The sequence below is a fragment of the Pelophylax lessonae genome (assembly GCF_965119305.1).
Source record: "Pelophylax lessonae genome assembly, chromosome: 1".
Classification (NCBI taxonomy): domain Eukaryota; kingdom Metazoa; phylum Chordata; class Amphibia; order Anura; family Ranidae; genus Pelophylax; species Pelophylax lessonae.
The window spans coordinates 795,946,327-795,959,995 of NC_138768.1; the positions used below are offsets into that span (position 1 = coordinate 795,946,327).

Genomic DNA, 13,669 nt, shown 5'->3' on the forward strand with positions numbered 1-13,669 from the left:
CGGTTGTCGGCCAATATTTACGGCCGACAATCGGTACGTGTGTACGGGGCTTTAGGCCCCTTTCACACAGGTGGAACGTTCAGATCCGCCTGTCCCGTTATCAGGTGGATCTGAACGGATGCCCCATGCATCTCTATGGGGCATCGGATGTCAGCGGAGACATGTCCGCTGACATTATTATTATTATACAGGATTTATATAGCGCCAACAGTTTGCGCAGAGCTTTACAGTTTTACATCCGATCCCTCAAATCTGGACGGATGGAAACCCTATTTTCCATCTGTCCAGCCGATCGGATCAAATGAGAACAGACAGATGGTCCGTTCCCATTCGATTCACCCATAGAGAACAGCAGGGACCTGACAGCTCCGTCTCCGCACACAGCGCGGAGACAGAGCAGCCATCCGCCTGCTCAGTGGGGGGATCGGCGGATCGATCCCTGCTGAGATAAACGGAGTCCACCGACGGACTCTACTGTGTGAAAGGGGCCTAAAGGTTAGGATTAGGGGTTGAGGTTAGGGCTTGGGTTATGGGTTAATAATTTTTTTATTGTCTTATTATTTAATTTTTATTAGGGTTAAGGTGTTAATACTACTACTGCTGCTACTACTAATAATAATAATAAAAACTATACATGTAAAATAAATACACAATTAAAAGTAATCATAAAAAATAAATGAATACTATCTAATACTAAATAAATAAATAACCCTTAACCTTAACCCCCAACCCTTAAAAAAAAAAAAAAAAGGATAATTATTATTATTAATAATAATAATAATAAAATAAACACCCTAACACAAAATAAATTGAATAATAATATTAATGTATTATTATTATTATTATTCATAATTTTATTTATAATATTAACTTTTTTTTGCTCGGGTTTGGGTGTTTATTATTATTAGGATTATTATTATTAATAATCATAATAATGTAATATTTTTTAAGGTTAGGAGTTAATTATTATTTTTTTATTTATATATTAGTTATTTATGATGATTTTTAGTTGTTTGTGTATTTATTTTACATTTGTTTTTATAATATTACTACTTTTTTTTTTGCATTTGAGCAGAAAATTACTCAATTTGCGTGAAAGAGCACAACAATGCACAAATTGCACGTTTTTATTAATTTCTATGATAATAAAAATGCGCCAAAAACTCGCAAATCTGTGCAATTTGAGTTACAAAAAAGCTCCAGACCTTTTTTGAGCTTCAGGTGATTTGTATTGGAGATGTAAACCAACTCTATAGAGAATAATTGATTATTTTTTTCTCCTGCAGTGTTTTGGAGCTTTGAGGTATGGGGTCTAAAAGGTGACTGCTGTAAGCAGCACCCCTGGTAGGGTTATAAACTGCATACAACTATCAGCAAACCTTCTATGAGATTTTGGTCTTCTTTTCTTTTTTTTCAATACGTTTTTATTGAACAGATATTTTGCAAGAATACAAACCGTGTATATGAAGAACGCTAACCTAAGGCTCTATTCACACCTAGGCGATTTGAATTACTTCCTAATGGCACCCAAATCAAGGTGCGATTTTTGCCGTGATTGTTGAGCGCTGCAGTCAGGGCAAAATCGCAATGTGCAAAGCTTGTCACTCAAAAGAAGCAGAAGCTTCTTTTGGGCAACAGCATAGCATGTTGTGATTTGCTGCGATTGCAGCGCGATGTGTTGAAGCAAAATCGCACCGCGATTTGGGTGCCATTAAGAGGTAATGCCATTGCAAACACGTCCCGCAATTTCGAATTGCTTCTGCCTGCAATTCAAATGGCCTAAGTGTGAAGAGAGCCTCTGTAGGATACTCAGGATACTTAATTGCTGCTGAAATCGCTAAAAAGAGAGTAGCTAACATGCTAGCCCAGTAAGGGCTTGTTTACACTAGCATTGCCTTCTAAAAAGTGATTCACAGTCACTTTTCAGAGGGTGTTTCACAGGTAGTGAGGAGGTATTATATTGCCTCCTCTCCGCCTGTTTTAACCCTTAAAAGCCTGAGCTACAACCACAAACATTGCATGCAGTTGCAGAATGGTTTTGTTGCAGCCCCATTCACTTGAATGCGACAGCGGGAAATTATCACTGTTTATTTCACTGTCTATGGAGAGAAACATTTATATCTACCAGTTTATGATACTACAAGGTTGCACTACTAGCACATAACAGTATGAGTATACTGGCAGGTATATCTACAATTAATATAAAAAGTTCACACACCCCTGTTAAAATGTCAGGTTTCTGTGATGTAAAAAAATGAGACAAAGATAAATCATTTCAGAACTTTTTCCGCCTTTAATGTGACCTATAAACTGTACAACTCAATTGAAAAACAAACTGAAATCTTTTAGGGGAGGAAGTAAAAATAAAAAACTAAAATAATGTGGTTGCATAAGTGTGCACACCCTTTTATAGTAGTGGTCTTAGTAGGTCTTTCCTGACATTTTCTTATGCCCCGTACACACGTACCGATTGTCGGCCGAACGATCGGCCGATTGTCGGCCTGTTAGTATGATGCTTCCGACAACCGACGGTGACTTTTCGGCCGAACAGAATCGGGTGTGCAGGCTATAAAATTTTTGTTAGCCGTCACCAGAATGGCCGATTGTTCGCCAGTCAGTACAGAATTCGGCCGACAAACAGCAGATTAGCAAGACTGGGCATGCTCAGAAAAGAAAAAACACACGGAAAGTTAACCATCACATGACATCACTTCTGCAGTCGGCTATTGTTGGCCGACAAAATTTGTGTGCAGTCTTTTGCACTTTTCAGCCGACAGGACAGCACCGGACAAAAGACGGCCGATTGTTCGGCCGACATTCGGTACGTGTGTACGAGGCTTAAGTCACATCCTACAGCAAAAGACACGGTCCGCAGAGAGCTTCCAAAGCATCAGAGGGACCTCATTGGTAAAAGTTATCAGTCAGGGGAAGAGTACAAAATAATTTCCAAGGCATTAGATATACCATGGAACACAGTGAAGACCGTCATCATCAAGTGCAGAAAATATGGTACAACAGTGACATTACCAAAGATTGGTCATCCAAAATCCATTGGCCTCCAAAATTGATGAAAATAGGGGAAACAACTGGTGAGGACGGCTGCCAAGAGGCCTACAGCAACATTAAAGGAGCTGCAGGAATATCTGGCAAGTACTGGCTGTGTGGTAGATGTGACAACAATGTCCTGTATTCTTCATATGTCTGGGCTATGGGGTGGAGTGGCAAGACGGAAGCCTTTTCTTACAAAGAAAACACCCAAGCCAGGCTAAATTTTGTAAAAACACATCTGAAGTCTCCCAAAAGCATGCAAGAAAATGTGTTTATGGTCTGATGAAACCAAGGTTGAACTTTTTGGTCATAATTCCAAAATATATGTTTGGCACAAAAACAACACTGCACATCACCAAAAGAACACCATACCCACAGTGAAGCATGGTGGTGGTAGCATCATGCTTTGGGGCTGTTTTTCTTCTGCTGGAACAGGGGCCTTAAGGGCCATACACACTATAAGATTTTCTGAAGACTTTTTCCTTCAGATTTACCTTTTCTATGTAGTGCAAGGGCCTGCCAGATTGCATACAAATTGAAAGTGTTTAGGTTTGACCTCATATTATATGGTTTTGGTAAGTCTAAAGGAAAAAGTCTTCAGAAAATCTTATAGTGTGTATGGCCCATTAGTCAAGGTAGAGGGAAAACTGAACAGTTCCAAAAACCTTCAGACTTCTGCTAGAAAGCTGAACATGAAGAGGAACTTCATCTTTCAGCATGACAACGACCCAAAGCATACATCCAAATCAATAAAGGAATGGCTTCACCAGAAGAAGATTAAAGTTTTGGAATGGCCCAGCCAGAGCCCAGACCTGAATCCAATTGATAATCTGTGGGATGATCTGAAGAGGGCTGTGCACAGGAGATGTCCTCACAATCTGACAGATTTGGAGTGTTTTTGCCAAGAAGAATGGGCAAATATTGCCAAGTCAAGATGTACCATGCTGATACTCATACCCAAAAAGACTGAGTGTTGTAATAAAATCCAAAGCTTCAACAAAGTATTAGTTTACGGGTGTGCACACTTATGCAAACATATTATTTTGGTTTAAATTTTTACTTCCCTCCACCTAAAAGATTTCAGTTTGTTCAACCAAGTTTTACAGTTTATAGGTCACATTAACCACTTCAGCCCTGGAAGGTTTTACCCCCTTAATGACCAGGTAATTTTTTGTGATTCAGCCCTGCATTGCTTTAAATGACAAATGTGCAGTCATGTGGTGCTGTACCCAAATACAATTGATGTCCTTTTTTTTTACCACAAATAGAGCTTTCTTTTGGTGGTATTTGATCACCTTTGCGATTTTTAGGTTTTGCGCTATAAAAAAAGAGCGACAATTTTGGAAAAAAAAAAAAAAATTTTTTTCTTTCTGCTATAAAACATTCCAAATAAAAAAAAAAAAAATAAAAAATCAATTTTTTTTTATCCGTTTAGGCCAATTTGCATTCTGCTTCATATTTTTGGCAAAAAAAATTCCCAAAGGTTGTGTATTAATTGGTATGCGCAAAAGTTATAGCGTTTACAAAATATAGTATAGATTTTTGGACTTTTTTTTTTTTTTTTTGTTTTGTATTAGTAATGGCAGTGATGGGCAATTTTTAGCGGGACTGCGGCATTGCGACGGACAAATCTAACACTAAGTGACACTTTTTGGGGATCAGTGACAACAGTACAGTGATCAGTGCTAGATAATATGCACTGTTACTGTATAAATGACACTGGCAGGGAAGGGGTTAATACTGGGTGTGATCAAGGGGATAAGTGTGAGCCTAAATTGTGCTTAATAACTGTGTGGGGGGGGGGGGGGGGGGCTCTGTAACAGGCACACAGAGATCTCTTTTCAGTTTCTCTGAAGATTGCGGGAGGGCGTGATCTACGTGATTGTGTGCAGCCAAGCCGTCCTGCAGCAGTAAATCTGTGTGGGGTGGTCGGCAAGGGGTTAAAGGTGGAAAAAGTTCTGAAATTATTTATCTTTGTCTCATTTTTTTTTTACATCACTAAAACCTGTCATTTTAACAGGGGTGTGTAGACTTTTTATATCCACTGTATGTGGATGTATTATTGATTGTGGGGGTTCAATGGATTGGACAGCGCACCACTGCTATATAGTAAAGATTGACATTCTGTAGTGTGTGAGTGCACTCTTAAAGTGGTAGCAGCAGTCCTATTACCTTAAGTCCTGGTTCACACTGATGCAGTGCGAATCTGATGCGATTTCACTGTGTGATTTCATTGTGCAATTTCTGTTGTAACGGGCAAATTTATTGTGATTTCTGAAGGGACTGGGCATAGCTGGAGATCAAATTCGCACCGCACCCGCACTAAACTCGCACAGCACATGAGACATACACTTACATTTTTAGTAAAAATGCAACTTCCAAAATTCCAACTGTAAGTGTAAACCTAGTCTGATTCCTTTAGAACAGCCATTGCTGATATAATGGGGTCCTTCTACTATTGGGCAATGTAAATTACCCCTATACTGACTAATAATTTAAGAAAGCACTTTTCTGCTAACCGCCTATAGTTTTTACTGTCTTAGAATTTCTGTATGTAATCACAGGAAAGCATGCACGCCTATGCTGCCAATGTCTACACCACCGTTGTAGAGGAGCTGATGAAAGCCAAACACCGCAGGTTCATTGCAGTGGAACAAGAGTTCTTTCGTCTGTGGTGGGACACTGTGGCTGGAGATCTGCAGAGACGGCAGGTAAGTGTGCAGATCATTATGAGGACATGTTTGGGCCATATGGTTAGGCGGTTTTTCTGTTAATTTTTTATACTGCCTTATTGTTGAAAAATTATGATGGTTCTTGTAAGTTGTCAATATGGCAGGTTGTCATCATAATTAAGTGTATGTGTTTTGCTTTCTTCTATTAACTTTACATTGCAGTATAAACAAGGGAGCTCTGACCTCTGCAGTGTATAAATATGCTTTTACTACACAAAAATGCAGTACTTACAAACTGATATTACAATTATAGGAATACAATACAAGACTGACAGGTATACCTATCACTAATCAAAATGCTACCTACTTCCTAGCAAATAAGCAGCCTATAGTCTGTAAACAGTGGAAATACACTTAAAAGTTATTTAACTTAGGTTACAGTGTGTTCACGATCTCCATAGGCAATGAGGACCCAGGCTTAATCTATAAGCAGTTGCTGGAGATCAGGCAAAATCGTCTTCAGGTATAGCTTCTTCTGTCTGTACAGACCTTCCAAGGTCCTTATGGAGTCCTTATTTCAGCTTATGCCTGACGACCTTTTATTTGGAGAATGTACCATCCCCACCTGGGTGTGGCCCCCTATCGCAATACCGAGTTTCAATGGCACCCTCTAGATGGCAATGTGGTATCATACATGCCATTGGTCATATATCTAAAAAAAAAAAAAAAGTCAAGCTATTGTTTGCCCAGGTTACTGACTTGTTTACCATAGTTACAGAGACAATAAAAAACATCTAACTGTCAATTGAAATACAACAATAGTTCACTGTTCCCATTATATCCAACGGCATTTGTTAGAGTAGTCCACTCAAACACTCAAAAGTAACCTGATTTCTGTTTCTAAGACAAACTAATAAACAGATTCTTCCATGTACAGTAAAGTCTGAGAGAAAAATCATAAAACAGACTGTAGAGAGACGACCCCGGGTCACTCTGTGTGTTAGCAATCTACGCCTGGTTTTGATTAAGACAGGCCTGCTGATTGCACACCTGTGGGCTGGGTTCATATTATTCCCAGGGTTAGCACTCAGGGCTCCCAGTTGGAGACATCTGCACCCGGGCAGACACGAGGTCTGACCTAGGAGTCAGGAGTCAAGAGAACACCAACCGACAGACACGAGTTCTGTGTATGGGAGTCAGGAGGGCTCCCACCCTCCCTGAGAGAGAGAGAGAGGACACAGTTGGCAGCCAGAGCGTACAGGTCTGCAGGAGGCAGATGTAGTCTTCTACAGCGCAGTATGAAGCTGATCCCAAGGAAGCTACAAGGGAGCGTGACAAAGGATACTTGTGTTGGTCTGAGGATCAGACCTTAGGCCTAGACGTGAGGCCTGAAGCAGCCGTGTGGCATGTGAGTAAGCCAGGAGGCTGAACTAACCATATACAGTAATGGTGGAACCCCTGCGAGGGAAAATTACTGTTTTGTGAACTTTCTTTATGCATTTAAATAAAAGCGGGCTGCCATGCCCTTAAAAATGCGGTCTGGACTGGCACTACGTCTTCAAATCGCATGCACCACTTGAGTTGAATCGCCCCAAAAAGTTACAAGACCGATATAGTTATATCAAAAGCAGCACAGTATGTCCAGCCAGAATGTATTCTAGTGTTAGATAGGGTGGGGAAAGATTGGAGGCCCTGTCAGGTTTTTTTTTTTATATCCAGTTTTTTTTTTTTTTTTTTTAGAGAGCAATGATGAGTTCAGGTGTATTTGGACACTGCCTGAGCTATCCCACTGGAAAGCTGTCACTGCCAACTGCCAATCATAGGCGACTGAGTCATTCCACATCCCACAGTCGCACGTATACACACCCCTTGCATACAAGGCCGGATAGCTCAGGTGTGTTCAGTCCTGTGTCCAAACCCACCTGAGCTCATCCCTATTAGAGAGATTTTCCACCAATATCTGAGTTGGTGACAATGGTTTCACCTGAGAGCAAGTGAGGGATATTACGCATATGTATTTCTGTCTGTGTTGCTGCCACAGAATTTCCCTCACTTCCTTTCTAGTAAAACATCAGGGATCACAAGGCTGAGCTCAAGCCAAGTTGAGATCCTGCAATATGGACTCCCTGTGGATGTGTGCACGTTTCAGCACTGACTAGACGCCGTAGTTTTTCCTGCGGGTTGTGGCGTCGCTCTGCATTCACAGGACTCCTCGCAAGCAGAACTTGGCAAAAGATGTCATCCCAAGGAAGGGGAGTACCAGTGGATACCTGTTGGTGGAAGGAGCACCAGGAAGGAATCTAAAAAAAAAGGGCTACGGAAGGCCACATAAATGGACAGAGGGTTTATTACCATCATTTCGGACGGCCTGAGGCTAGATGAATGGAAGTGTCCCGTGGCTGATTGAATACTGATGCCATTTTGTCTCCTATAGTTGACCACTAATAGAGGATATACCAAAGCCTATGTGACCTTCCATAAAAGAGGGTCCATACTTTGTGGTAAGAGTACATCTTTACCTAAGGCAGTGTTTCTCAACCTTTGAGTCAAGGCACCCTTTAAAATTATGGACAATCTCAAGGCACCCTTTAAAATTATGGACAATCTCGAGGCACCCTTTAAAATTATGGACAATCTCGAGGCACCCTTGAGATTATGAGGACATGTTTGGGCCATATGGTTAGGCGGTTTTTCTGTTAATTTTTTATACTGCCTTATTGTTGAAAAATTTTGATGGTTCTTGTAAGTTGTCAATATGGCAGGTTGTCATCATAATTAACTGTATGTGTTTTGCTTTCTTCTATTAACTTTACTTTGCAGTATAAACAATCTCAAGGCACCCTTTAAAATTATGGACAATCTCAAGGCACCCTTTAAAATTAGGGACAATCTCAAGGCACCCTTTAAAATTATGCACAATCTCTAAGCACCCTTTAAAATTATGGACAATCTCAAGGCACCCTTTAAAATGATGGACAATCTCTAGGCACCCTTTAAAATTATGGACAATCTCAAGGCACCCCATTCTAAAATGTAAAAAACGTTTCTAATAGTTTCATATATTGCAGCAACATCTACACATGTAGAACACCTAACGTTATTTTTTTTTCCAAAGCAAATACACTTTTGCACACTGGTACAGACTAGTATTCCAATGTTTCTCTTCTCCCTCAATTTCTCTCCATCTAGTCAGCTAATGTGACCCCAGTGCTGAGGGAGAGGGGCACAGGAGGGTCAAACAAGGATGCCATGGAGACAACAGACATCCTCCCTATCAAATTGATGACATCATTGGTTGTTAGGATGCCAGTGTCTAGAACATTGTAATGGTGCATAATGAAAACCCAATGGCTTCGTGTAAATAAAAGGCAGGCTTCATCCACCTGCTGGCTTGTATACAAGTTCTGATCAATTTTTAGGCATTTTGCCAAGGCACCCCTGAAAAAGTCTCAAGGCACCCCAGGGTGCCTGGGCACCCTGGTTGAAAAAGGCTGACCTAAGGTGATGGTGATTTCACATGGTGAAGGGATTCCACTATAAAACAGTGAACTCTTGCAAGACTCTTCTCTTTGCTTTTTCATCAATTGGTTGTCACATCATTGGACTTCACGTTTTTTCATTTTTTAAGTGAATTTTTTTGTGTTTCAACACTTGAACATTTTATGATTCACTTGGATTCATTTTATTGCTTTATATAACACAACGCATACATTGTATTATTGTAGTTTTTATGAAAAATATCTCACATTAGTGTTGCAGCTTTTCTGATTATATATTTAACAATTTTTCACGAGCGCAGTATTTTTCTATATATTTATTTAAACAGAGATACCACTAAGTGCTGAGTGTTATATTCAAAGTGCTTGTTGTGTTTGTGCAATGGTGTATATACAGTGCATTGCGAAAGTATTCGCCCCCCCCCTCCCCCTGAACTTTTCGACCTTTTGCCACATTTCCTGCTTCAAACATAAAGATATAAAACTGTAATTTTTTTGAAGAATCAACAAGTGGGACACAATCATGAAGTGGAAGAAATTTATTGGATATTTCAAACTTTTTTAACAAATAAAAAACTGAAAAATTGCAAAATTATTCAGCCCCCTTAAGTTAATACTTTGTAGCGCCACCTTTTGCTGCGATTACAGCTGTAAGTCGCTTGGGGTATGTCTCTATCAGTTTTGCACATCGAGAGACTGAAATTTTTGCCCATTCCTCCTTGCAAAACAGCTCGAGCACAGTGAGGTTGGATGGAGAGCGTTTGTGAACAGCAGTTTTCAGTTCTTTCCACAGATTCTCGATTGGATTCAGGTCTGGACTTTGACTTGGCCATTCTAACACCTGGATATGTTTATTTGTGAACCATTCCATTGTAGATTTTGCTTAATGTTTTGGATCATTGTCTTGTTGGAAGACAAATCTCCGTCCCAGTCTCAGGTATTTTGCAGACTCCCATCAGGTTTTCTTCCAGAATGGTCCTGTATTTGGCTCCATCCATCTTCCCATCAATTTTAACCATCTTCCCTGTCCCTGCTGAAGAAAAACAGGCCCAAACCTGATGCTGCCACCACCATGTTTGACAGTGGGGATGGTGTGTTCAGGGTGATGAGCTGTGTTGCTTTTACGCCAAACATAACGTTTTGCATTGTTGCCAAAAAGTTCGATTTTGGTTTCATCTGACCAGAGCACCTTCTTCCACATGTTTGGTGTGTCTCCCAGGTGGCTTGTGGCAAACTTTAAACAACACTTTTTATGGATAGCTTTTAAGAAATGGCTTTCTTCTTGCCACTCTTCCATAAAGGTCAGATTTGTGCAGTATACGACTGATTGTTGTCCTATGGACAGAGTCTCCCACCTCAGCTGTAGATCTCTGCAGTTCATCCAGAGTGATCATGGGCCTCTTGGCTGCATCTCTGATCAGTCTTCTCCTTGTATGAGCTGAAAGTTTAGAGGGACGGCCAGGTCTTCGTAGATTTGCAGTGGTCTGATACTCCTTCTATTTCAATATTATCGCTTGCACAGTGCTCCTTGGGATGTTTAAAGCTTGGGAAATCTTTTTGTATCCAAATCCGGCTTTAAACTTCTCCACAACAGTATCTCGGACCTGCCTGGTGTGTTCCTTGTTCTTCATGATGCTCTCTGCGCTTTAACCACTTTACCACAGGAGGATTTTGCTGTCTTACGTCCAGGCCACTTTTTGCGATTCGGCACTGTGTGACTTCACCTGACAATTGCGCGGTCGTGCGACGCCATACCCAAACAAAATTTACGTCCTTTTTTTCCCACAAACAGAGGTTTCTTTTTGTGGTATTTGATCACCTGTGCGATTTTTACTTTTTGCGCTATAAACAAAAAAATGCGTAAATTTTGAAAAAATAACAATATTTTTCACATTTTTTTTATATGAAATTCCCCCCCAAAATTTTTTTTAAATTTTTGGCAAATTTTTGTTTTCTGCTACCTATGTTTGGTAAAAAAATCACAATAAGCGTATTTTGATTGGTTTGCGCAAAAGTTATTGCGTTTACTAACTAAGGGAAAGATTTATGTAATTTTTGGTGTTTTTTTTTTAACGAGTAATGGCGGCGATCTGCAATTTGTTTTTTTTTTTTTTTTTTGCGGGACTGCGACATTGCGGCGGACAGATCGGACCCTTGACTGACATTTTTGACACTTTTGGGAGTACCAGTGACATTACTACAGTATTCAGTGCTATACATATGCACTGTTACTGTAAAAATGACACTGGCAGGGAAGGGGTTAATTTTATTGGAGAGGGAGGGGTTAATGTATGCCTGGTGCTTACTAACGTGTGTGGGGGGAGGTGACTGAGTGACACAGGGACAGATCGCAGGTTCAGCGTTGCTGAACCCTGCAATCTGACTCTGTCTGTCACTTAGGAGATCCGCCCGCTTTGTTTACACAAGCGGGCGGATCTCCAGACTCGATTCCCTGACGATCGGGGAAGAGCGGCGGTGATCACCGCCGCTCCTCCCCTGGCCCGACTCCCGCTGTGACTGAATACAGCGGGAGCGCGCCGCCCACAAGGGGAGGAGTCCAGCGACATAGGTCTACGTCGCTGGATGGGAACGAGCCACTTTGCCGTAGTACAGTCAACGTGACCGGTCGGCAAGTGGTTAAACGGACCTCTGAGACTATCACAGTGCAGGTGCATTTATACGGAGACTTGATTACACACAGGTGGATTCTATTTATCATCATTAGTCATTTAGGTCAACATTGGATCATTCAGAGATCCTCACTGAACTTCTGGAGAGAGTTTGCTGCACTGAAAGTAAAGGGGCTGAATAATTTTGCACGCCCAATTTTTCAGTTTATTTGTTAACAAAGTTTTTTGAAATATCCAATTATTTGAAATAAATTTCAAATAAATTGTATATGCGCTCCCAGGTCGCAGGATGCCTAGGCGCAAGACTAATGATAGGGGTGCCACATCCTTGAAAATTGAATTTTAAGAAAAGGGGGAAGAAAGATTGGACTTTATTGGCACCAGTATTAAAAATATAAGTTTTTATTTTGAAACTCACAAAAAACATTTATACAGAACCAGAAATTTTTTTGGGGTGATAAAAATTATCGAATCTGCTAATACATTTAACACGAACTTCCCCCTATACTGACAATGCTGCTCCCTGATGTGCCTCCTGTTCGCATTTATCCAGAGTGGGGGCACTCTAATAAAGGAGGTGTCTTAGGGAAAAAAGCAAAAGAAAAGTAAACTGATGCAGCCACCACATCTAATGATTGGGAAGCTGTAAAATAACACATTTTTGGTTCTGTGTACCATTTTTATATTGGAAATGCAGAGCATGCTAAGGAAGTGGTAAATTAGGGGAAAATGTCAAGTAACTGTTTTTTTATAATTGATATTTCTTTTTTATAATTTACAGGTGCATCAGTTGATTCAAGAGGGAAGGCTGGAGTTCATCATTGGAGGCCAGGTCATGCATGATGAAGCTGTTACTGCCATAGATGATCAGATTTTACAACTAACTGGTACGTAGGGTTTGGACTTCTCCAAGCTAGGTTTTAAAAATAAATATAATTGGGTAAGGTGAGTGTGATAATGAGATTTATGCTTGATTGAGTAACCTTGTCCTTTATAAGGTCATTAACAGATGACCTTAACCATATGTTCCCAGCAAAGAAATGGCAACTAGCCAGGTTATTTCCCCCATAGCCAGGCTGGCATCTAGAACATGACGCCACTCTACACTTACCTCCAAACAAGCATGGAATTTTCTCCAGAGATAAATCGGTATTTCTGCCACTTTTTGAAACTCTGGTTCAGCCACATCTGTAGTATTCTATCCTGCTGGTCACCGGTCCTCAGGAAGGATGTACTGGAGTTGGCGAGAGTCCAGAGAAGGACCACAAAATGTACAATTGGTCTGGAGGACCTTAATTACAAAGAACAACTACAAGCACTAAACTTTTATTCTCTGTGGAGAAGAGACGCTTGAAAGGATATATGATAGCGATATACAAATATCTCAATTGTCATCTCAGTGTAGGTAGGAAACTATTCAGTCTCAGGGAGTGTAGACACAGGGCCACTCAATGAGATTTACCCTTTAGCTGCGTAGGGGGTTTTTCACTGTCAGGGCAACAAGAATGTAGAACCCTCTTCCACAATCAGTGGTGTCAGCAGGAAGTATTGATAGTTTTTAAAAGACTTGGATGTGCATCTTAGTGAACACAATATACAGTACAGAGTTTGGACTGGATGGACTATGTTAATGTTAGGATCTTTAACAGGAAAGATCCTTGGGCAGTTGGATCATGTCTATACCTGTGACCACAATGTCATGTGTATGGCTTGGTTTACTCGACTTTTTCATTGATACATTCCAAAAAGTGAGCCTGTCTGAGAGATTTGGGGGCTGCCATTATTTCTAAACAACTGGCTGTTCTGCTGACTCATTCACTTT

The 13,669-nt window shown here is 40.6% G+C and overlaps 1 protein-coding gene across 1 annotated transcript in view; it reads left to right on the forward strand.

Annotated features, from left to right (window-relative positions):
* The window catches only part of MAN2B2 (mannosidase alpha class 2B member 2), a 103,370-nt gene that overhangs the window by 1,289 nt on the left and 88,412 nt on the right, over positions 1–13,669 (forward strand). The window contains exons 2-3 of the mRNA XM_082260272.1: positions 5,613–5,759; positions 12,629–12,734. Of these exons, the coding sequence (XP_082116398.1) occupies positions 5,613–5,759; positions 12,629–12,734 (253 nt within the window). The remainder of the gene's footprint in view (positions 1–5,612; positions 5,760–12,628; positions 12,735–13,669) is intronic.